At 45.5% G+C, this 22,716-nt stretch overlaps 1 protein-coding gene across 2 annotated transcripts; it reads left to right on the plus strand.

Annotated features, from left to right (window-relative positions):
* Positions 1–1,283: 1,283 nt before the first annotated feature.
* Positions 1,284–20,839, plus strand: LOC147099992 (uncharacterized). 2 transcript variants are annotated; one of them, XM_085968554.1, is made up of 6 exons: positions 1,292–1,351; positions 8,497–8,556; positions 9,434–9,597; positions 11,369–11,525; positions 16,917–17,058; positions 20,538–20,839. In XM_085968554.1, exons 2-6 carry the CDS (start codon positions 8,499–8,501, stop codon positions 20,773–20,775), a joined length of 759 nt encoding a protein of 252 aa, XP_085824680.1. In that variant the 5' UTR covers positions 1,292–1,351; positions 8,497–8,498; the 3' UTR covers positions 20,776–20,839. The 2 variants fall into 2 exon arrangements, with proteins under 2 accessions (XP_085824681.1, XP_085824680.1); XM_085968555.1 differs by lacking the exon at positions 8,497–8,556 and having other exon boundaries at positions 1,284–1,351.
* The last annotated feature ends 1,877 nt before the right edge of the window (positions 20,840–22,716 follow it).

A 22,716-nucleotide genomic window follows, 5' to 3' on the forward strand; every position in this document is an offset into this window, starting at 1 on the left:
GCTGATAAGGTAAAAATATTTGACCTTTAAAAGCTTTCTCTGGGGGCCAGGAGTACGTCTCCGGGTCCCACAAAGGATCCTTGGCCTCCTCTGCCACTAGCTTCCCACGATCGCCTGGAACCCTCCCTTCGTCTATTTTGAACGTTGCGGCTGGTCCTCAGCTGTGGCCTCCTGCCACACTCAACAGACTCCCGCCGGCCGGCCCGATGTCATTGATGCCAGGTTTGGGCGGGAGTCGGGCCTGGTCTATTTAAATGAGGCCCGGGAGTTAAAATGGCCCAGGCCTCATGTCAAGAGGCCCACACTTACCGCTTGCCCTGAGTTAAAATTGGGCCTATAGTGTGTAAATCACTAATCCAACCAGTTTAGGCTTAATTTTAACAGTATTAATTTTTACCCCATATCATATGCTGGTACTTAATGATTCTCTATTATGCCTAAACCATTATTGCTGCTAATCTGAGGCATTTGATGTATGATTGTGGATTCATAGGTGGACGTCAAATATGGATGCCCACTAGACAAAGATATTTGTTCCGGGGGCTCGGTAGCTTTCCATCGCACAATTTTGCCCCTCCTCCACCGACACACATAAGGAGATATTAGGACAGGTGATCAAGAGCTTGGTCAAAGACGTAAGCTTTAAGGAGCGTCTTAAACAAGAGAGAGTTAGAGAGGTGGAGAGGTTTAGGGAGGAATTTCATAGTTTGGGGCCTAAACAACTGAAGGCACGGCCGCCAATGGTGTGGCGATGGAAATCGGGGATGCACAAGAGGCCAGAATTGGAGGAACACAGAGTTACGGAGAGTTGTAGGGCTGGAGGAGGTTACAGAGATAGGGAGCCAAATTTAGAACTCATGTCAGGAAGATTTTTTTACACAAATAGTGATCGGCAGGTGGGATGGATGTTTGGGTAGGGTAGCGGAGACTAAAACCCCTGGAATCATTAAAAAAAGCATTTGGATGCTGTGATGGCAGAACTGTAGGCGCTGGTTGAATGATGAGCTAGGATGGGCTGAATTTACTTCCTCGTCTGTACCCACCCTGTGTGAGACAATCTTCTGGAGATGGTTTCACAAATCTTGCCTAAGTGCACCTCTGCTGACATCCCACTTGAATCACACAAAATATTCAAAATCACTTCAGATCTATATAGGCTGTGCATTGTAAGTGAGCAAGTAAATACCAGCAAAGCTGGAACACTTATTCTGCCTGGGCAAGGTTCTTACCCAGCCTGGTGAATTCAGCAGCACTATGTGCAGTCACCTAGCAACCAGCAATGTAAACACAGCCCATTCCATGGCTCAGAACACACCTTGATCACAGGCTCCTGGGGTTTTCACAGACCAGAGTGAGTAATTCATCTCATTTTTAAAACATTGAAAACAATTTTGTTTCACTAGAAAATGTGTTCAAGCTGGTTCAGGCTGTGAGTAGCTGAGCCATGCTAACCCATATTTAATCCCTAGTCTGTGCTATTAGCAAGATAACGGTAGGGAGGATATTCAGTGTCAGCTGTGGCTCAGTTGCTACCACTCTCGCCTCAGAGTCGGAGGTTTGTGGGTTTAGAGACCCACTCCTGAGACTAGAGCGCAAAATCTAGGCTGGCACTCCAGTGCAGTACCGAGGGAGTGCTGCACTGTTGGAGGTGTCGTTTTTCAGATGAGACGTTAAATCAAGGTCTCATCTTCCCTCTAGGTGGATGTAAAAGATCCCACGGCACTATTCGTAGAAGAGCAGGGGAGTTCTTCCCAGTGTTCTGACCAACATTTATCCCTCAACCAACATCATTAAAACAGATTACCTGGCCATTATCTCCTTGCTGTTTGTGGGGCCTTGTTGCGTGAAAATTGCGTTTCCTACATTACAGCAGTGTTCAAAAGAACTTCACTGGCTGTACAGCACTTTGAGATGTTCTGAGGTCCTGAAAGGCATTATAAAAATCCAAGTTCTTTCATTCTTTATAACTGGTCTCAGTGACATTGGGATAGGGAAGGGCAAATCGTCCAGGGTTCCTTTTTCTGAGTGAGAAAGATAGAAAGATAGAAAGAAAAAAAGAAAGAAAGGAAGAAAGAAATAGAGAGAGAAAGAAAGAAAAAAGAAAGACAGACAGACCGACTTGCATTTCTATAGCGCCTTTCACGATCACCGGACATCCCAAAGCGCTTTACAGCCAATGAAGTACTTTTGAAGTGTAATCACTGTTGTAATGTAGGAAACGCGGCAGCCAATTTGCGCACAGTAAGCTCCCACAAACAGCAATGTGATAATGACCAGATAATCTGTTTTTGGTTATGTTGATTGAGGGATAAATATTGGCCAGGACACCGAACTCCCCTGCTCTTCTTCGAAATAGTGCCATGGGATCTTTTACGTCCACCTGAGAGGGCAGACGGGACCTCGGTTTAACATCTCATCTGAAAGACGGCACCTCCGACAGTGCAGCACTCCCTCAGCACTGCACTGGGAGTGTCAGCCTAGATTTTGTGTGCTCAAGTCTCTGGAGTGGGACTCGAACCCACAACCTTCTGAGTCAGAAGGTTGTGGGTATCCAGTTACCCCTACGAAAAAGTGCGTGTGGGTGTGTGTGTGTGTGTGGCATGAAGACAGTCAAGCTCGACTGCGATACTCGTGACTGTTGAATAACCTGCTGACACTCACAATCCAGGCTCATGCATGAAGAATAGTATCATGGCTCAGCTACCAGAGGACAGCCAGGATCTGTACAACTGTATCCCAGCAGAGAGTCATCTCCTTCTGCAGAAGGAGGGGGAGTAATTGTAAAACAAAACTCAAGGCATTGCACTGTGCATAAATGAGGTGCTCATACTGGTGGCTATTGATTTCTATTGGCTCGTTTAATTCTGTATCGCCCAGATTTGCAATATGCAAAACTTACTGTGATGTCCCTATAAATTCTCGTGAGAAAGAAAGTCTGGAAATAAAGATCCCATCTGGCACCTTCATGGGACTTTGAGCCGGAGCTGAAACAATGCCAAATGGGTCTGTTCAGCAGAGAATGAGTTCATGCAAATGAGGCTGAGTAGACGCATAGAATGCTGTTGATTGGCCGACAAGTACTGTAAAACCCACAATAGAGGCCCAGTTTCACACAGTCGCCAGAACCCCTCATTGTTCTGTCCTGAAACTGCTGCTGTGACAGGAGGGAATCACACAGTGCCAGCAGCGAAACTCAAAAAGTTTGCCATAAAAATATTAAATGAACGCGTTGTTTAACAGTAACGCCGAACTCAAAGGCAGGAATGTATCTCTCCCTTCAGCCCATTATTATCCACTTTCGTATTTTGTTTCACATTTTGTGAGCACACAGACCCTGGTTTGATGAAATCCATGATACACATGGGTCTTTCAGTTCATTAATGCCTAATTGAATTGATTTGGTTGAGTACGAGACTCCCTTGTTTGCATTTTATGACTGGCAGGCCTGCTGAATGAATTGTTTCCATGTGTGGTATGGGAGTACGATGCCACCAGCGGGCACACTGGGTGCCATGGTTACGATGCAGCAAGCGTGCCAGCATGGTGACATCATTTTCAGTACTGGCGCCTATCGTTGCTGGGAGACTAAGAGCTGGGCTGTGAAATCATTTTTTTCTTTAAAAAAAATCTAAATACATAGCTTAGAGTAGGCACAGAATGTCACATCGATGCCAGGCAAATTCAACTGATAGACAGACCTGGGCTTAGTCTGTCTCCATCCGCTTAATAAAACAGCACTGTTACTGCTCTGCTACCATTGAGGGTCCAATGCTCTCCAACTGAAATCCATTTACATGGACTGAATATGAATTTGAAACAAAACACATTCTCCATACCACCCCCTCCCCTTCTTAGTAGTAAAAAAGAAAAAATGTCTTGCATGTATATAGCGCCTTTCACGACTACCGGACGTCCAAAAGCACTTTACAGCCAATGAAGTACTATTGAAGTGCAGTCACTGTTGTAATGTAGGAAACACGGCAGCCAATTTGCACACAGCAAGCTCCCACAAACAGCAATGTGATAATGACCAGATAATCTGTTTTCAGTGAAGTTGATTGAGGGATAAATATTGGCCAGGACACCGGGGATAGCTCCCCTAACTCCCCTGCTCTTCTTCGAAATAGTGGCATGGGATCTTTTACGTCCACCTGAGAAGGCAGAGGGGGTCTCAGTTTAACGTCTCATCCAAAAGATGGCACCTCTGACAGTGCAGCACTACACTCAGTACTGCACTTATGTGGCAGCTCAAGTCTCTGGAGGGGACTTGAAACCACAACCTTCTAGACTCAGAGGCGAGAGTGCTACCCACTTTTTTTAATATATATTATTTATTGAACATTAAAAACATTTACAACATTGTGATCATTCCATTGTATCATACCAATCCATTCCGCCGCTCTGCACAGCCATTCCTCCACCACATATTAACATCAAAACCTGAAGTTTAATTTGTTTCCCATAACATATACTAATCTATTGTACTTTAAAAATTGATCAATAATCATAGCTCTGAATAAGGGAAGTGTGCCTGATAACCCCCCCATCATTTAATCGCCGGCCCTTCCCTCCTCTCCTGCTCCTTCCCAACTTTTCGGGCAGCTGTTGCTTTCTCCTGCAGCCTCCGGCTCTTTTTCACCTCCTGTTTGAACCTTCCCTGCAGTTTCAGCCTCTTCCTTACATTAGGTTTGAGCTGAGGAGCTGCCCTTTCTCCCTCCTTCTGCCCCTCACTAACCTTTCCCTTTCCACATGATGCCACCCCACCCCCCACTGCCATGTCTCTGTCCCCCTCTGACTTCTCACTCTCGAGCTCTTCTGTAACCTCCCATCCCTGCTCCCCGTCAGATACATAATCTCCCTTAGAGAGTCTTCCTGCCATCACGGTTTCTCCAACAGTGTCACTCCCTTCAGCCTCATCTCCACTGCTGATCCTTGCTCCCTGTTTCTTCTCTCTCTGGGTCAATGGCGCATTTGCACCTATCTTGCTCCTTTCTGGCCTCTGTCTCCCGCTCCCATCCTGCTGCCCCTTTAAGGCTCCTGCCTCTTGCACCCTCTCCTTGTCTTTCCCCCTCCTGCTCCCCGAGATGTCTGACTCCCCGTCTTTCTTTGGAGCAGTTACACTTACCCCGCACCCCGCTCCCGCCTCCTCTCCCCCCGTGGACACCAGATACTTTAGGGAGAGGCGAGCCGTATTATGGCTCATCTCTACCCTCAACCCGCTGCTGTCTTTGTCCTTTTCCACTGTACTTGGTGTGTTTTCCACCATCTCCATCCTGTTCTCTGCTCCGCAATTTTCAGCCTCTTCCTGCGCTCTTTTCTCCTTCCATTTACCAGTTGTGTCCTCCGCCTGCTCCGCTCCTCCAGCTGTTCCACACACACCTCCTGCTCCTTCTCCTTCTCCCATCTCCTCGTCACTCAAGGGGCTTCCTTCTGCTACACACTCACAGTGGGTGGGGCCTTTGTGACACGCCCCACAACTCTCTACCTTGCAGCTCCAAGCGATGTGTCCAGACTCGCCGCAGTTATAACAGTACAAGTCTGGACAGTTTCTTACAAGATGGCTGTGTCCAAGACAATAATAACAAACCTTCATACAAAAGCAAAATACTGCGGATGCTGGAAATCTGAAATAAAAACAGAAAATGCTGGAAATACTCAGCAGGTCAGGCAGCATCTGTGGAGAGAGAAACAGAATTAACGTTTCAGGTCGATGATGAAATAACAAACCTTCACCTGGTTATCCTTCAGTACCTGGAGGTCTGCATGCCTTCCATTGTCTCAAATTTCATGCTATACGGCAATGACTTCACCCCTTCTGGGAACCACACCTTTAAATAACAGGTTCCATCTGCTACCGGCATTCCTGGATAGTATCTCCTCTTCATTGCTGAGCAAATTTTAATGTCCCACGACTCCAACGTTTTTATTTGCACATCGTCCTCAATATAAACCGGCAGGTTTAAGAATGAGACCACTGCCTCTTCAGAATATAGCAGAGATACCTCCAAGAACTTATCTCCAAACTTGAAACTCAGTAAAAGTCTTTCCACCTCCTCTCGGCCACTGACCGTCACCTCGAACCCAACATTCGGCTTTGGTCGGCAGGCAAAGCAGCTTCCCTCATTGCAGTGCTCATGTACCGCCTGTATAATATCCCAAGCTCGTACAGGAAACTTTCTGGTATCCGGCACGGACGGGACCGACCTGGTGCCGGTTCATCAACAATTCCGGATAACCGAACACTATAGTAAAAGATACGGAGTTCAGAGCTCTGTATAAAGCAACAAATCCTGTTGCTCAGCTTCAAAACAATCGGCACAAGTTGCAAGCATCTCTGTAGCTTAGCAACAGCTTCAGCTACACCCTTGCACAGCAACAAATGGAGTTTAAAAAGGTAATAAAAGTAATAAAAGTTAACGGAACCAACTCCTGAATTTTGCCAGTGGATAGAGTGTTCCAGTTATTTAGGGGCCGGTTAATCAAAAGTTTCCTGTATCTCCTTATCCTCGCACTGAACCACCACCAAGTTTTCTTTTCCAAACCTCCTGGGGTCCCGGCCCAAATCTTTGGGCCTTTTTTCTCCCTTCCCCTGACATTTTCTCCCCTGATTAAATTTATCCTGGGAACATTGTCCTCTGAGGAGCCCGGCACTCCTCAGCTGTTGTTTAAGGTCCAAAAAGGCCCTAAAACCTGAAAAAAAAAGCTACCAACTTTTTACAAACTCACTCCAACTCCCTGCAGTAATCAAGCAACCAGCAGCGCCTGCTCACTCCTAGCCCCTCCCACCTCGAGAGTGCTACCCACTGAGCCACCGATGATACCTAGCAGTGTGGTTATGACATAGACCCCAGGTTTGATCCCTAGGCTGTGTCAATCTGAACTGAGGAGGCAGTAGGAGATCTATAAATGGCCTCAGCATCCTTGAACTAGGAAGCAAAACAACCGCTGAAAGTTCCAGCTCCTTATCACTGCTCCATCACCCCTGTTGAAAAATACACATGTGTGGATATCGGGTGAGATGAGGACAGGATTGGGATCATGTATGATGCCTCCTCAACAGCTTGTTCATGCTTACACGTGAAGAATAGCCACTTGACGGAGGTGCCTGGGGAACCGTACCCCAGGGCAGGTTAATATCTTCGGAAGAGGAGGGGAGAAACCTGAAGGTGGAAAATAAAGAAAGCTGAACTTAGTTAAATTGACACTGTGATGACACAGAGGGGATTTTCACCCCCACACAATGTTCTGGGACCCCAGGGGTTAACTGTTTGGTGTAAGATGTTTCATTGTATTCCCATGGCCTTGTTGCTATGACAGCCGAATAGTAACGGATCTCTCTCACTACAACATAGCTTGCTCATCCTATCCTCCCCGAGAACAGGCAGGGAGCAAGCGCTCAGTTCTGTTCTACGGGGAGGTTCAGAGCGTGAGTTAATCTCTCAGGCCTTGCCTGCAAAAGCCAAGATGGCACAATTCAAAACAACTTTATATATTTGTCAAAAAAAAATCATTTTCCGCTTCCGTTGTCCTTTAGCTCCCCTCCTTTTCTGCAGACTTTTGTTGAGTGATGGTTCTAGAGGTGCTGGTCACACACTGGCAGTTCACTCAAGTGTGAATCTTCACACTTCACCTGTGAGCCTGGGCAGTAAGTGTCACTGAGCGGGGGGTGGGGTCCTCAGAAGCCAAGCCTGATCCTGGTCATCACCCAATGTCCACACATGCACTTTCTAGCAGGGGTCTGTTGATAGTGCCAGCCGTGGTTCAGTGGGTAGCACCCTTGTCTCAGAGTCATGAAGGTCATGGGTTCGAGTCACCCTCCAGAGACCTGAGCACTAAGATCTAGGCTGACACCCCAGTGCAGTGCTGAGGGAGTGCTGCACTGTCAGAGGTGCCCTCTTTCAGATGAGACATTAAACTGAGGCCCCGTCTGTTCTCTGAGGTGGATATAAAAGATCCCATGGCACAATTTCAAAGAAGAGCAGGAGAGTTATCCCCGGTGTCCTGGCCAATATTTATCCCTCAATCAACATCACTAAAAAAACAGGTTATCTGGTCATTATCACATTGCTGTTTGTGGGAGCTTGCTGTGTGCAAATTGGCTGCCGTGTTTCTTACATTACAACAGTGACTATACAATACTTCAAAAAGTACTTCATAGGCTGTAAAGCGTTTTGGGACGTCCGGGGGTCATGAGAGGTGCTGTAAAAATACAAGTCTTTCTTTTTAGGAGCAGGAACCCTGGTTGCTATTCCCCTCCCGAGCCCAGAGGTGCCGAGGCCAGTTGTAGTCCCTCCTGCAGCCACTCTGCCTGAGATCAGCTAACACAGCACAGACCAGGGATGCAACCCGGGACCCGCCTAGTCTGTGTGGCGCAGTCACATATTAAACTGACCAATCTGACCGTTGGGAGAACTGCCTGTGCAACCTGCCGACTGTTATTTCAGCAGAAGGAGCTGTAGCAAAATCACTTTTCCCATTTTTTTTTTCTTTTTACAGCAATGATCAAACCAGCAACTAAGATGAAGAAGTCATTTCTCAGTGGCTCTGTTTACACAGGTCAATAAATTTGGAGTAATTCTCGCATTTGTATACACTGTTAAGTTGATATTTCATTGTGGCATTGAACAGGGAGGAGGGCAAGGTCAGTCAAGGTGAGAAAATGGAATTCAAGTTACACTATGGAACATGGTCACAGAACCTCTAAACATGTCAGTCATCTTCAAGGTGATACTTGTCTGACGAAAGGTCATCGACCTGAAGCGTTAACGCTGCTTCTCTCCCTACAGATGCTGCCTGACTTGCTGAGTATTCCCAGCATTATTTCAGATTTCCAGCATCCGCAGTACTTTGCTTTTGTGATACTTGTCTTGATGGTCACCTGGGTAAAGACAACATCAGAGTCTCGTGGCCAGTTACCCATGGCCCAAAATCTGTCTGCCCTTTCAATCCTTTTCTCCGCCAATTTTTCTTCCCTGCACCTCCTCTCCTGAAACGAAAGCAAAATATTGCTGGAAATCTGAAATAAAAAACAGAAAGTGCTGGAAAACACTCAGCAGGTCAGGCAGCATCTGTGGAGGGAGACACAGAGGTAATGTTTCCTGTTGATGACCTTTCATCGGAACTGGAAGATGTTAGAGACGAACAGCTTTTAAGCAATGGCAGAGCCAGGGAAAAGCGGGCAGGGAAAGAACAAAAGGGAAAGGTCTGGAATAGGGTGTGGGGCATTAAGGAGTGATTAAATGACAAAAGGGATGATGGTGCAAGGCAAAAGTGTGGGGGGGGGGGGGTTCTGGACCCATCTTTTGTTTCTTTACTTGTCCCACTATCACCCCCTTTTGCCTTGCATCTGGATTGTGGTTAAGGAGCAAATCAAAATATTGAATTGCTGACTATAAAGCTACCTACAAATTAAATAGAAGTGTTTAAATCCCAGATTTCAGAGCTAACCGTGAAAATGAACGGAGTGAAGATTTTCATAAAGATGTGATTCGGGCGAATCTTTCCCCAATTGTCGCACAGCTCCAGATGTCACCAGTGTTCTACAGACTTCTACGGGAAAAAGGGATTCTGTCTGACCAGCAGATCCAAGTAATCCAGGTAAAGGAGGAAAAAAATGTGCGTTTTAAATTTAAAAAAGTGGAAATGCCTAATGACAGTGATGCAGGTGCTAAAATTGGCCTCAGTATCTCTGGACTAGAAAGGGCAAAATCAGCTAGACTTTCTACCCTTGCATGCTACTCAGTGACTTGGGCTGATGTCGGCAGAGAATGGGATCAGGCTTGGCTGTGATGCCACTCATTGTTAAAGATGCTGCCAACGCTCACTGTCTAGACTCACAGATAAAGACTGACAACGAGGTTGAGGTGCTGGATAGCTGCCGGCACCTGTGGAATTGTACCCAAGCAATAGTCAGCAGGTTCACGAAAGAAGGGGAGAAAATGGGGGGAGGAATCAGAGAAAATTAACTAAACTAAACTAAACAAGAGGTTACTTTGGAGGGGCAGTAAATAAAGGGTGATTTTTTTTTTGTTGCACTTGCTCCGTTGTTAAAGAAAAGAAAGACTTGCATTTATATAGCGCCTTTCATGACCTCAGGACATCCCAAAGCAATGAAGTACTTTTTGAAGTAGTCACTGTTGAAATGTAGGAAACTCGGCAGCCAATTTGCACACAGCAAGCTCCCACAAACAGCAGTGTGATAATGACCAGATAATCTGTTTTTGTTATGTAGATTGAGGGATAAATATTGGCCAGGACACTGGGGAGAACTCCCCTGCTCTGCTTCGAAATAGTGCCACGGGATCTTTCTCGTCCACCTGAGAGTGCAGACAGGGCCTTGGTTTAACGGCTCATCCGAAAGACAGTGGGGGAGAAATTCGGTATCGCCCCGTTTGGGGTGCAATTATTGGCTGGGCGCAAAGTTTAGCACCTAGCGCTAATTATCGCCTCCGACTGCAAACTTGGCTTCTATCGCGCCTGGAGGTGGTTGGAGCGCTAAATCAGGTGCTACACACCTGTCTTAAGGTGCAAAGGCCAAGGAGCGAGGCGCTACCTCAGAGCGCGGGCGAAGCTCATGTGATATCAGTCAGCAATGGAACACAGACACACTGGCGCCGGCCAGTTCTTAAAGGGAAGGGTCGATCTTGCTCTCCATCCACACCCTGCTCATTGCAGCCTCGAATCTCGGCCTGGAGAGACCTGTACATCAAATCTGCTGGAAAGAACAATGGAGAGGCCCAGGGAAAGAGCTCAGAGTGCAGCCCCCATAGTCTCTTCTAAATCGATGCAAGGAAGGTCAAATCAAAATGAACCTGCAAAGTGCTGCTCAGTACCCAAAACTCCTTCACACAGTGTTGAATCTCTCCAGAAGTCTCTCTCTCTCTCTCAGAATGCGTGGTGCAAAAATGTCAACAACAAAAAAAGGCAGGAAGCGGTCACCTTTAAATAGCACTCCCCCAGTCCCTTCCTGACTGCAAAACGTTCCCCTCAACCTGTCATTGCTAGTGGCAGGCAGTAAGGCGGGGAGCGCCACTCAATATCCAGTCCGGGGCGCTACCAGGGTGTTGCACGCTCGACTGACGTCACGATCTGCTGGTGTAGGAGATCATGGCGGTAGTGTTTAGTGCCGCCGCAAAATGTCTGCGCCCCATTGGCAACCAAATTTTCCCCCCAGTAACTCCTACAGTGCAGCACTCCCTCAGCCTAGATTTTTGTGCTCAAGTCTCTGGAGCGGGACTTGAACCCACAACCTTCTGACCCAGAGGCAAGAGTGCTAACACTGAGCCATGGCTGACACTGTTGAAATGTAATTTTAGTTTCTGAATTTTAAAAAAAAATTTACGTTGTGTTCTATCCCTTTTTCCTGCAGAGGGAAAGCAGCCAAGAGTTTAAAATTGCAAAACTGCTCTCACTGTTGGAGGGGGAAGGATGTTGGGTCTTGAAGCCATTCTCTGATCTGCTGAATGAGACAGGCTACATTCAGTTGGCCAAAGTCTTACGCAACACAGCATTAACAAGGAGCCTAGGTAAAGAAAGCTGATGTAAACTAGGAATGGTTATCTTTATTTGCATGGGAAGCACGTCCCAACCGGGAGGCTCGAGGATGGCCCGAAATTGGGCTTCCGGGCCTCCTTTCAATAATTTGGCCAGTTAATTCCAAGTGTTGACCACTGTTTGTTTGAAGAAGATCTTCCTGACGCCAGTGCTAAATGTCAGGAATGTCAGTGTCAGCACTGACGTCAGGAAGTTCTTCTTCAAACAAACTTGGAATTATATTCTGCCAGTGCCTCTTGCACCTCCGTAGGCAGCTCACCCATCTCCGAAAATGAGACAAGCGGCCCTCAAGTAAGTGCCGGGAAGTGGGGGTAGGACAGCAGGGGTGGGGGGCGGTGGGGGGGCAATCGCAGCTGGCAGCAACCATCGGGAGTGCCGTGGAGCTGGGAGGAGCACTCGCTGGCTCCATATGAATTTCAAAAAGGCAATTAACTTACTTACCTTCTCGGTGGGAGTCACTGGCTAGGCCGCATCCTCGCCTGGAAAATCAGAGCATGATGGCCAGCCTTTTCCAGGGCAGCCCAATCTCCCTGAGAAGTACTAAAAGAGGCTTTAGGCCCCCTCATTAGCATATGCAAGCGGCCTAACGCCTGGTTTAGGTGGCCACTCATCAATCATGGATGATTGGTCACCGACCTGAAACGTTAACTCTGTTTCTCTCTCCACGGATGCTGCCTGGCCTGCTGAGTATTTCCAGCATTTTCTGTTGTTATTTCAGATTTCCGGCATCCGCAGTATTTTGCTATTATATTCGCTTTTGCCCATTTTGAGCGTTCGCTGAAGACCAATTTCACCCCCAAAATCTAACATTATTCATTCTTGAATGATGCCCGTTTTTGACACAACATTTTTAATGTTCCCAGCAGCTCAGGAAACATCATATTCAAAAATGCATTTGATCCGAATGAGACGGGACCTAAAGAAGTATAGAAAATAGTTAAAGGTACAGAAACTGTAAATTTGGAACATTACTTCAAATTAACCCATAACATTCAGACACTCACAACTTGCAAAAATCAAATTTAGCACTGACGTCAGGAAATCATTCTTCAAACCAACAATGGTCAACACTTGGAATTAACTTCTGGGTAGGATAGTAGGTAAGAGGCTTGCATTTATATAGCACCTTATCACATCTCTCAGAATCATCTCAAAGTACTTCACATACAATAAAGTTCAGTGACTGTTAAGCAAGCACACACTACAGCCATTTTGTACACAGCAACATATCACAAGTAGCAATGAGATAAATGACCACTTAATCTGATTTTTAGGTGTTGGTTGAGGGAAAAATCTTGGCCAGGACCTCGGGAGGACTCCCTTCTCTTTTTTGAATAGTGCTATGGGATCTTTAACACCCACCTGAACCATCTGACGAGGCCTTGGTTTAATGTCTCACGTGAAAAACAGGACCACAGCAGTCCCTCAGTACCACTTTACAGTGTCAGCCTAGATTATACACTCAAATCCTAGAGTGTGGATTGAACCCACAACCTTCCAACTTGGAAGCAACGATGCCATCAGCTGAGCCAAGCGAATACAAAAATCTTGAAGTCATTTTAAGATAGCTGGATGTTGTGATGGGGTGAGCTAAGGTGGACTGAACAACCTTGCTCATCTGTGTCTGTGGTGTGATCTCTATCTGTATTTATCCTCATCAGCCTCAATTAAATTCAAGCTTATTTTTCACTGATGTGGAATCAAGATGTGCAGACACGGAGATGCCAATGTTTTAATCGCTGGAGGACTTCAGTAGCACTTCTGTATTAAAATGTAAAAACAAATCTAATCCTACTTTTAGATTATGTAAAGATTAGTTAGAATTCAAATTCAGATGTTTCTGGCTTTTTGTTCAAAAGAAAGACTTGCATTTATATAGCACCTTTCACAACCTCAGGACATCCCGAAGAATTTACAGCCAATGAAGTACTTAGAAATGTAGTCACTGTTGTAATGTAGGAAACACAGCAGCCAATTTGCACACAGCCAGCTCCCACAAACAGCAATGTGACAGTGACCAGATAACCTGTATTTTTTTAGTGATGTTGGTTGAGGGATAAACGTTTGCCAGGACGCCGAGGAGAACTCCCCATTCTTCTTTGAAATAGTGCCATGAGATCAGTTAAGTCCAGCTGAGAGGGTGGATGAGGCCTTGGTTTAATATCTCATCCGAAAGACAGTACCTCCAACAGTGCAGCACTCTCTCAGTACTGCACTGGGAGTTTCAGCCTAGATTTTGTGCTCAAGGGGGTGATTTTCTCAATGGGAAGCTTTTGGAGGCGGGACTCCCACTTGTCGGGTTTCAGTCCCGCCTCCATCAGCTTCTGGCCAACCAGCGGGATTTTCCCGATTGACCTTGTTAAGCCCGCCCGGCGGGCTTAGCAGGCCAATTAGGGCGAAACCGGTTGTAGAGCACGTCAACGTATGACATGCCATCTGTCAAGAATTTTTGAAAGAAGAAATGTCATCGTATGACAGCTCTGTGAAGCTGTCAAACACTGACATTCTGTGTAGTTTGATGAGGTCCTGCATACAAGGCCTCATCAACCTTCTTTCTTTTACAGAAATGAGATGTTTGTTGCATATGAGAATGCAACGGACATCTCTCATCTGCAACACAGAGGTGCGAGACTCTCCGCATACAAACCGACTGAAGCCTGCAGGAAGAAACAAAGGTAAGTATACTTTTAATAACACTTAGGACTTACCTCAAATACTCACCACTACACTCTTGCACCCATCACTTACCTTCACACCGCACTTTTGCAGCCCCCCCCGACCCCCGCAGACTCTCTAATCGCCTCGGTGACCCTGACGGGTTTCGGAGTATTCGGGAAGCCTGCACCTGTGAGGGCAAAAACGGGATAATCCTATTTTCTGCCTGTTAACAGGCAGTTAATAGGCTTTAATCCTTTCCCGCCTCCAAGGAGACGGGACCCGGTGCGGGACGGCAACCTGCCTCTTGGGAAGGAGGGTGCCTCCATACCCGCCTCCTCGGGGCTGAGAAAATCACCTCCCAAGTCTCAAGAGTGGGACTTGAACCCACAACCTTCTGACTGATAAGCAAGAGTGCTACCCACTGACCGTCAAGTCAGGTGTTAAAAAAGAAAGACTTGAACGACTTGCATTTCTATAGCGCCTTTCACGACCACCGGACATCTCAAAGCGCTTTACAGCCAATTAAGTACTTTTGAAGTGTAGTCACTGTTGTAATGTGGGAAACACGGCAGCCAATTTGTGCTCAGCAAGATCCCACAAACAGCAATGTGATAATGACCAGATAAACTGTTTTTATTTTGTTGGTTGAGGCCGGGACACCGGGGATATCTCCCCTGCTCTTCTTCGAAATAGTGCCATGGGAACTTTTACGTCCACCTGAGAGAGCAGTTTAACGTCTCATCCAAAAGACGGCACCTCTGACAGTGCAGCACCCCCTCAGCACTGCACTGGAGGGTCAGCCTAGATTTATGTGCTCAAGCCCCTGGAAGTTAAAACCTGCAACCATAATGATAGTAGGCAATGCTACCTGTGACTGGTTTATGTCGATTGATGAGCAATAGTTACGTAACCTGCCCACCTTCAGAAAGTGCCAATGGCTTCGGGTAAATGAGCACCTGGAGGAGGGGCGTGGGACCCTCAGTGGAAGAAATGACATCAAAAAGCGGATGAACTAAACCTTGTATTACCCAACGGCCTCCACAACCTGCAAGCTGTGATGCTTCTGCAGTACGTAAAAAGTTAATGAAACTGGAAAGTCTGAAACACAGCACCAGGGTTCTCAAGAGGTGTGGAGGATAGTCACAGGTTTTTAATGACTGTAAATTGTGGGAGGAAAGGAACAGTGAGGGAGATAGGAGGTGAACATTTTGGAGGTGCTAAGACTAGAAGATAATGCATTTTTTAAATTCATTCATGGGATGTGGGTCATCACTGGCGAGGCCAGCATTTATTGCCCACCCCTAATTGCCCTTGAGAAGGTGGTGGTGCGCTGCCTTCTTGAACCGCTGCAGTCCGTGTGGTGAAGGTACTCCCACCGTGCTGTTAGGGAAAGAGTTCCAGGATTTTGAATTAGCGACGATAAAGGAACAGCGATATATTTCCAACTCAGGATGGTGTGCGACTTGGAAGGGAACTTGGAGGTGGTGGTGTTCCCATGCGCTTGCTGCCCTTGTCCTTCTAGGTGGAAGAGGTCGCAGATTTGGGAGGTACTTTCGAGATAGTGAAGATGTACCGAGAATGAAGGGTGTATAAAATGGTGCGTTTGGAGCCCAGGGGAATAAGAAAGACAAGCTCAGAGGAGCATTGACTTCATTAATATGAATAAAACATCTTACGTTATCGTATCTCCCAAACTACTGTATGGATAATGAATCAGTGACTATTATTACGTGGGTAAATATAGCAGCCATTTTACACACAGCAAGGTGGCACATACAGCAATGAAGTGAATGATCAGTTAATCTGTTTTTGATGGTGTTTGTTGTGGGAGACATGTTACGCAGAATATCTCCCTGATCTTCGTTGCATAATGTAATGGGATTTTTAATATCCACCTGAATCATTGGAGTAAGAATTGTAACATTTTATACAAAAGACAGCACCTCCAACAGTGCATAGAAACATAGAGCAGGAGTAGGCCATTCGGCCCTGCTCCGCCATTCAATGAGATCATGGCTGATCTTCCAAACCCTAGCACCTGGTCCCTACACTGACAGCCATCCCACCCAAGCCCTATCCCTGTAACCCCACGTATTTAATCCCCCCTAACACTAAGGGTCAATTTTTTTATCATGGCCAATCAACCTAACCTGCACATCTTTGGACTGTGGGAGGAAACCAGAGCAAACCCACGCAAACACAGGGAGAATGTGCAAACTCCACACAGACAGTCACCTGAGGCTGGATTTGAACCCAGGTCCTTGGCGCTGTGAGGCAACAGTGCTAACCACTAGGCCACTGTGCTGCACTCCCTCAGTACTGCACTGGAGTGTCAGCCTAGATTATGAGTTCAAGTCTCTGGAGTGGGACTTGAACCCACAACTTTCTGCTTCAGAAATGAGAGTACTACCGAGTGAGAGAAACTAACACCTAAAGAGCGTGAAATGTTCAAGGCTAGGGGTAAACGAAGAATCACTTAGCGTATGACTAAGTGTTTTCTTAATGACAATTCCTCCATCACCCAGTCCCTTACTGGTTCAACAATTGCAACCGCAAACACTAAGACTGAAATCTATTGTCTCTCACATTCATACAAATTCTACCCTCATATTTTGTCTATTTCCATAGACATAGATGGCTATAATTTTCTATTTTTGAACTGGTTGAGCGACAATCTCACAAATGATGCTTGTGTGTGTTTACAGAGAAGCAGGACACTGGCGGTAAGAGAGCTAAACTATGGAGACAAATGCAAACCCTTGAACAAGAGCTAGAGAAGGGTTATGTGGAGGAGGCACTTACCCTCAAAAAAACCCTGGGAGACATGAAGAGAGAGTATTTACTGCGGTAACATAATGCCATATTATTATAATTACATATTAGCATGATTCTGATAATGGTAACCAATGCCATCAAATGTGCTTCCGGTTATATTTCTTTAGAACCATTTTAATTTTATAAATTCAAGTATGAAGTTATGTTTTTTTTCAACTTTTAAAACAATTTTACTTGAAGATGTTGATCACCAGCAGTGTTTTTTTAAGAAGCATTGGAATATTTACTCCCTGCAGGGTCCGATCCAATATGTAAAATATGTAAACATAACAACGCATGGAACAGGAAAAGGCCATTTGGCCCAACACACACAGTTCTTCAACAATCTATCCTATCACTGATACTATCCCAACCCTTCAACCATCTATCCAATCATTAACAGTATCCCAATTCTTCAACAATCTATCCTATCGCTGATACTATCCCAACCCTTCAACAATCTATCCCATCACTGATACTATCCCAACCCTTCAACAATCTATCCCATCACTGATACTATCCCAACTCTTCAACAATCTGTCCTATCACTGATACTATCCCAACCCTTCAACCATCTATCCAATCATGAACAGTATCCCAACTCTTCAACAATCTATCCCATCACTGATACTATCCCAACCCTTCAACAATCTATCCTATCGCTGATACTATCCCAACCCTTCAACAATCTATCCCATCACTGATACTATCCCAACCCTTCAACAATCTATCCCATCACTGACACTATCCCAACCCTTCAACAATCTGTCCTCACTGACACTATCCCAACCCTTCAACAATCTATCCCATCACTGATACTATCCCAACCCTTCAACAATCTATCCCATCACTGACACTATCCCAACCCTTCAACAATCTGTCCTCACTGACACTGTCCCAACCCTTCAACAATCTATCCCATCACTGATACTATCCCAACCCTTCAACAATCTATCATCACTGATACTATCCCAGCTCTTCAACAATCTCTCCTATCACTGACACTATCCCAACCCTTCAACAATCTGTCATCACTGACACTATCCCAACTCTTCAACAATCTATCCCATCACTGACACTATCCCAACTCTTCAACAATCTATCCCATCACTGACACTATCCCAACTCTTCAACAATCTCTCCTATCACTGACACTATCCCAACCCTTCAACAATCTGTCATCACTGACACTATCCCAACCCTTCAACAATCTATCCCATCACTGACACTATCCCAACCCTTCAACAATCTGTCATCACTGACACTATCCCAACTCTTCAACAATCTATCCCATCACTGATACTATCCCAACCCTTCAACAATCTGTCATCACTGATGCTATCCCAACTCTTCAACAATCTATCCCATCACTGATACTATCCCAACCCTTCAACAATCTGTTATCACTGACACTATCCCAACTCTTCAACAATCTATCCCATCACTGACACTATCCCAACCCTTCAACAATCTGTCATCACTGATACTATCCCAACCCTTCAACAATCTATCCCATCACTGATACTATCCCAACCCTTCAACAATCTGTCATCACTGATACTATCCCAACTCTTCAACAATCTATCCCATCACTGATACTATCCCAACCCTTCAACAATCTGTCATCACTGACACTATCCCAACCCTTCAACAATCTATCCCATCACTGACACTATCCCAACCCTTCAACAATCTGTCATCACTGACACTATCCCAACTCTTCAACAATCTATCCCATCACTGATACTATCCCAACCCTTCAACAATCTGTCATCACTGATACTATCCCAACTCTTCAACAATCTATCCCATCACTGATACTATCCCAACCCTTCAACAATCTGTTATCACTGACACTATCCCAACTCTTCAACAATCTATCCCATCACTGACACTATCCCAACCCTTCAACAATCTGTCATCACTGATACTATCCCAACCCTTCAACAATCTATCCCATCACTGATACTATCCCAACCCTTCAACAATCTGTCCTCACTGATACTATCCCAACCCTTCAACAATCTGTCTCATCACTGATACTATCCCAACCCTTCAACAATCTCTCCTATCATTGACACTATCTCAACCCTTTTAGCATTCTGCTCAGTTTGCACAAATTTCCTTTGTTCCCCTAAAAGTAAATCAAGCAAAACTCCTGAATATATCCCTAATCCCACATCCTGCATTATCCATCCTTGGCTGGCTCCCTTCCTTGCTATGACAGTTCGATCATGCTCCACACAGCATTCAGTCATCTCTAATCACCAACAGCTTATTTTTCACTGATGCAGAACCACAATATGTAGATTTGGACATCAATGGTTTAACCCTCAAAGCTCTGCAGTAGTGTTCTGTGCTAAAATATATTCAAAAAATAGGATTCCATCTTTTTCAGCCTAATCAAAGATTACTTAGAATTTAAGTTCAGACATTTTTTGGCCTATTGTTAAATAAATGGAGGGAGATTCTGTTTTCAGTGTCAGCTATAAGACGTAAGAAACAAAGACTTGCATTTATATAGCGCCTTTCACAACCACCAGACGTTCCAAAGCTCTTTTCAGCTAATGAAGTACTTTTTAAAAAGTAAATTAAAGTATGGATAGCAATATAACTTCATCAGTCACAAAATCAATTATTTTACATATATTTTCCCCCAATTTTCTCACACCTTTTCTGAAAGTGCTAATCATTTGCTGTGATTCAATTCCATGGGTATTTATTGATTGGCTACTTGGGCATAGAGATGGACAGCCTTTCTATATGTGTGAGCTTGGATTGTAGCCCTGGTTTTTCAAGTCAATGGAGTGTAAAATCGGGTGGGGTGCAAAACGGGTGACCAACCCAAACCCGCCCCATTCCTGCCAGGCGGGTTAGGTTACAATCGAAGCTAGTGAGTGGGGAAGGAATCACAGCCAAGCCCAATCCAGCCCCCATCCAGCAATCGCACACGGACATGAATATACATCTTACCCTTCTAGAGGGCCACAAGGGTGGTCCAGAACATTTTCTGATCAGGACGTCATCAATCATTGTGAAGAAGTCAACAGTTTCACATTGAGCTGATTATTTATTGCAATCTACCCCAGCCACCAGACTCCTCCGGGCCCCACAAGGAAACCTTGGCCCACAACTGCCTCGGCCTTAACCCTCCACCCTCCTTCCCCCCTTCCCCCCACCCCCCGACCCCCGAAGGGGATTCTGTGCAGAGCCACTTCCCGACGGTCCCCGGCAGCAGCTTCCATGCCACGTGATTTTAATGTCCGGGCAGCCATTACTTGGCCCGTTTCTTCGGGAAAACAGCATGGTGATGAAATTGACCCCTCAATGTCCAGGCTCACACATGAAGAATGGACACTTGGGCATGATGTCCAACATCTGTGGAACTGTGTCCCAGCATGTGACAGCACCTACAGGAAGGAAGGGGAGAAGCTGGGCTAGGGGTGGGGTGGGGTGGGGGAGAGGAATAAAATGCTCTTTGACAAGACTAACCGCTACATAATAACTTTCAGGTTGCAGGATTTGGAAAATGAGTTGGTTTTCGTGGAAAGGGAGCAAGATGTGGCCAGAAGGGAGCGATATGTGGCCTTTCAGGAGAGAGAATCGCTACTGAGACAGAACAAGGAGCTTCTGAAAACATTAAAACACTTGCGCCAATCCCTGGAACACCAGGAAAGCAAATGGTGTGGAGAAGCCCAGACCAGTCAAGCACTGCTCTATAAGGCACCCACCAGAAACAAGTGGAATTAATTCCCGATGGTCCCAGCAGAATTTGATATTCACAATAATTAAAATGGCTCACTTTGCTAATCTTCTGAAATGGTTTGGGTTGCATTATATATACAGTGCACTAGCAGATCTGCCGTAGTCTTGTTCCTGATGTGTAAGAGTGTGCTGTCTGAAGCGTGACAGATGTGATGCTTACTGGAACTGTACAGTCTATGCAAGATTCTTTATACATTATATAAATACTGGGGCGGAAGGTGAAATAAAAAAGTCAGCAAGAATGTCCAGCAAAAGAATATAGAACAGCAGCAGGGGTAGAAACAAATGTGCCTCTTTCTTGATTATTTTGCTTTGAAAAAAAACCATGGGTGGTGTACCACAGGAGCAAGGGTTTGATTTTGGCCCAGACTGATGGGATTAAAGCCTCCCCTTTCTGCTGGCTGTAAGATTTTGGGCCAGTCCCAACCCAGTTCCTTGTGAGCCTTACAATGTCAATTCTCCAGCCCAACAGATAAATAAATTTTTTTTTTAGCGATTCCAACCGCACCACAGACTAAACGTCCTCCAGCATTTCCTGCTTGCGAGCTCTCATCATTTCCACCTTTGCCCAAGTCATCGTCCATCTCATGAACCACAGGTCTATGTCCAATAATGGACCTTTCTCCTGATAGATGGAGCAGTTTATCCTTCATTTCAAAGATGGCCACACCATGTTATTAGCCTCCACATTGCCAAGATCACCAACATGTTTTTCTTGGTTGTCTGGTCCACTGTGATGTTTTGCAAAAGGGATGTAAAAGGGTTTTTGCAAAAACAGCTCTGAATTCAGCACTAAATTTCTAACCCCACTCACAGAAGCCATAGGATGACTGATATGAGATATTGAAAAATATAGTGGCCCTGCATGGGCTGGACTACTGAGGTTGGGATAAGTTGTTAAGTTAGACCAGAGGGAGCTTTCCTCTACATCTAATATGTACTGTACCTTACCTGGGAGTACTTAATGGCAAAAAGAAGGAGCTTTACTCTACATCTAACCAATGCTGTCTGTATCTTACCTGCAAGTGTTTGATACTGGCACGGGGTGCCTGGAATGGAGAATTGTTCTATTCCTAATAATAACATCCCAAGTGAACACCAAAACAATTTTTTTCTTTTTAAGCGATGTAACGTTTCTGTTAGGCCTGCAGCTGGCAGATGTCATTTAACATAGATTAACGTAGTGTTATGCACATGGGCAGGGCAATGCTAAGCATGTTTACACCATGCAAGGTTGCATGCTCAAGGCTGTTGAGCAGAAGAAACATAAGAACATAAGAATTAAGAGCAGGAATAGGCCATACTGTCCCTCGAACCTGCTCCGCCATTCAATAAGATCATGGCTGATTTTCGACCTCAACTCCACTTTCCTGCCCTATCCCCATATCCATTAATTCCTCTGGAGTCCAAAAATCTATCGATCTCAGCCTTGAATTCAACAATTGTGCATCCACAGCACTTTGGGGCAGAGAATTCCAAAGATTCACAACCCTCTGAGTGAAGAAATTCCTCCTCATCTTAGTCTTAAATGGCCTGCTCCTTACCTGAGACTATGCCCCCTAGTTCTAGACTCTCCAGCCAGGGGAAACAGCCTCTCAGCATCGACCCTGTCAATCCCCCTCAGAATCTTATATGTTTCAATGAGATCACCTCTCATTCTTCTAAACTCCAGAGAGTATAGTCTCAATCTACTCAATCTTTCCTCATAGGACAGCCCTCTCATCCCAGGCATCAATCTAGTGAACCTTCGTTGCACTGCCTCTAAGGCAAATATATCCTTCCTTAAACAAGCAGACCGAAACTGTGCACAGTACTCCAGGTGAGGTCTCACCAGAGCCCTGTACAATTGTAGCAAGACCTCTTTACTCTTATACTCCAACCCTCGAGTGATAAAGGCCAACATGCCATTTGCCTTCCTAATTACTT

The sequence above is a fragment of the Somniosus microcephalus genome, chromosome 27 (genome assembly GCF_052327205.1).
Source record: "Somniosus microcephalus isolate GS21.2 chromosome 27, FLI_Smic_1.0, whole genome shotgun sequence".
Classification (NCBI taxonomy): Eukaryota; Metazoa; Chordata; class Chondrichthyes; order Squaliformes; family Somniosidae; genus Somniosus; species Somniosus microcephalus.

Excerpts from the sequence above, each read along its gene's own strand:
- LOC147099992 (XM_085968554.1), top strand. The coding sequence starts at position 8,499 with ATGATCAAACCAGCAACTAAGATGAAGAAGTCATTTCTCAGTGGCTCT. Across the intron at positions 8,557-9,433 it reads CAGTGGCTCTGTTTACACAG|ATTTCAGAGCTAACCGTGAA; the intron begins GTCAATAAATTT and ends TTTAAATCCCAG. Across the intron at positions 9,598-11,368 it reads AGCAGATCCAAGTAATCCAG|AGGGAAAGCAGCCAAGAGTT; the intron begins GTAAAGGAGGAA and ends TTTTTCCTGCAG.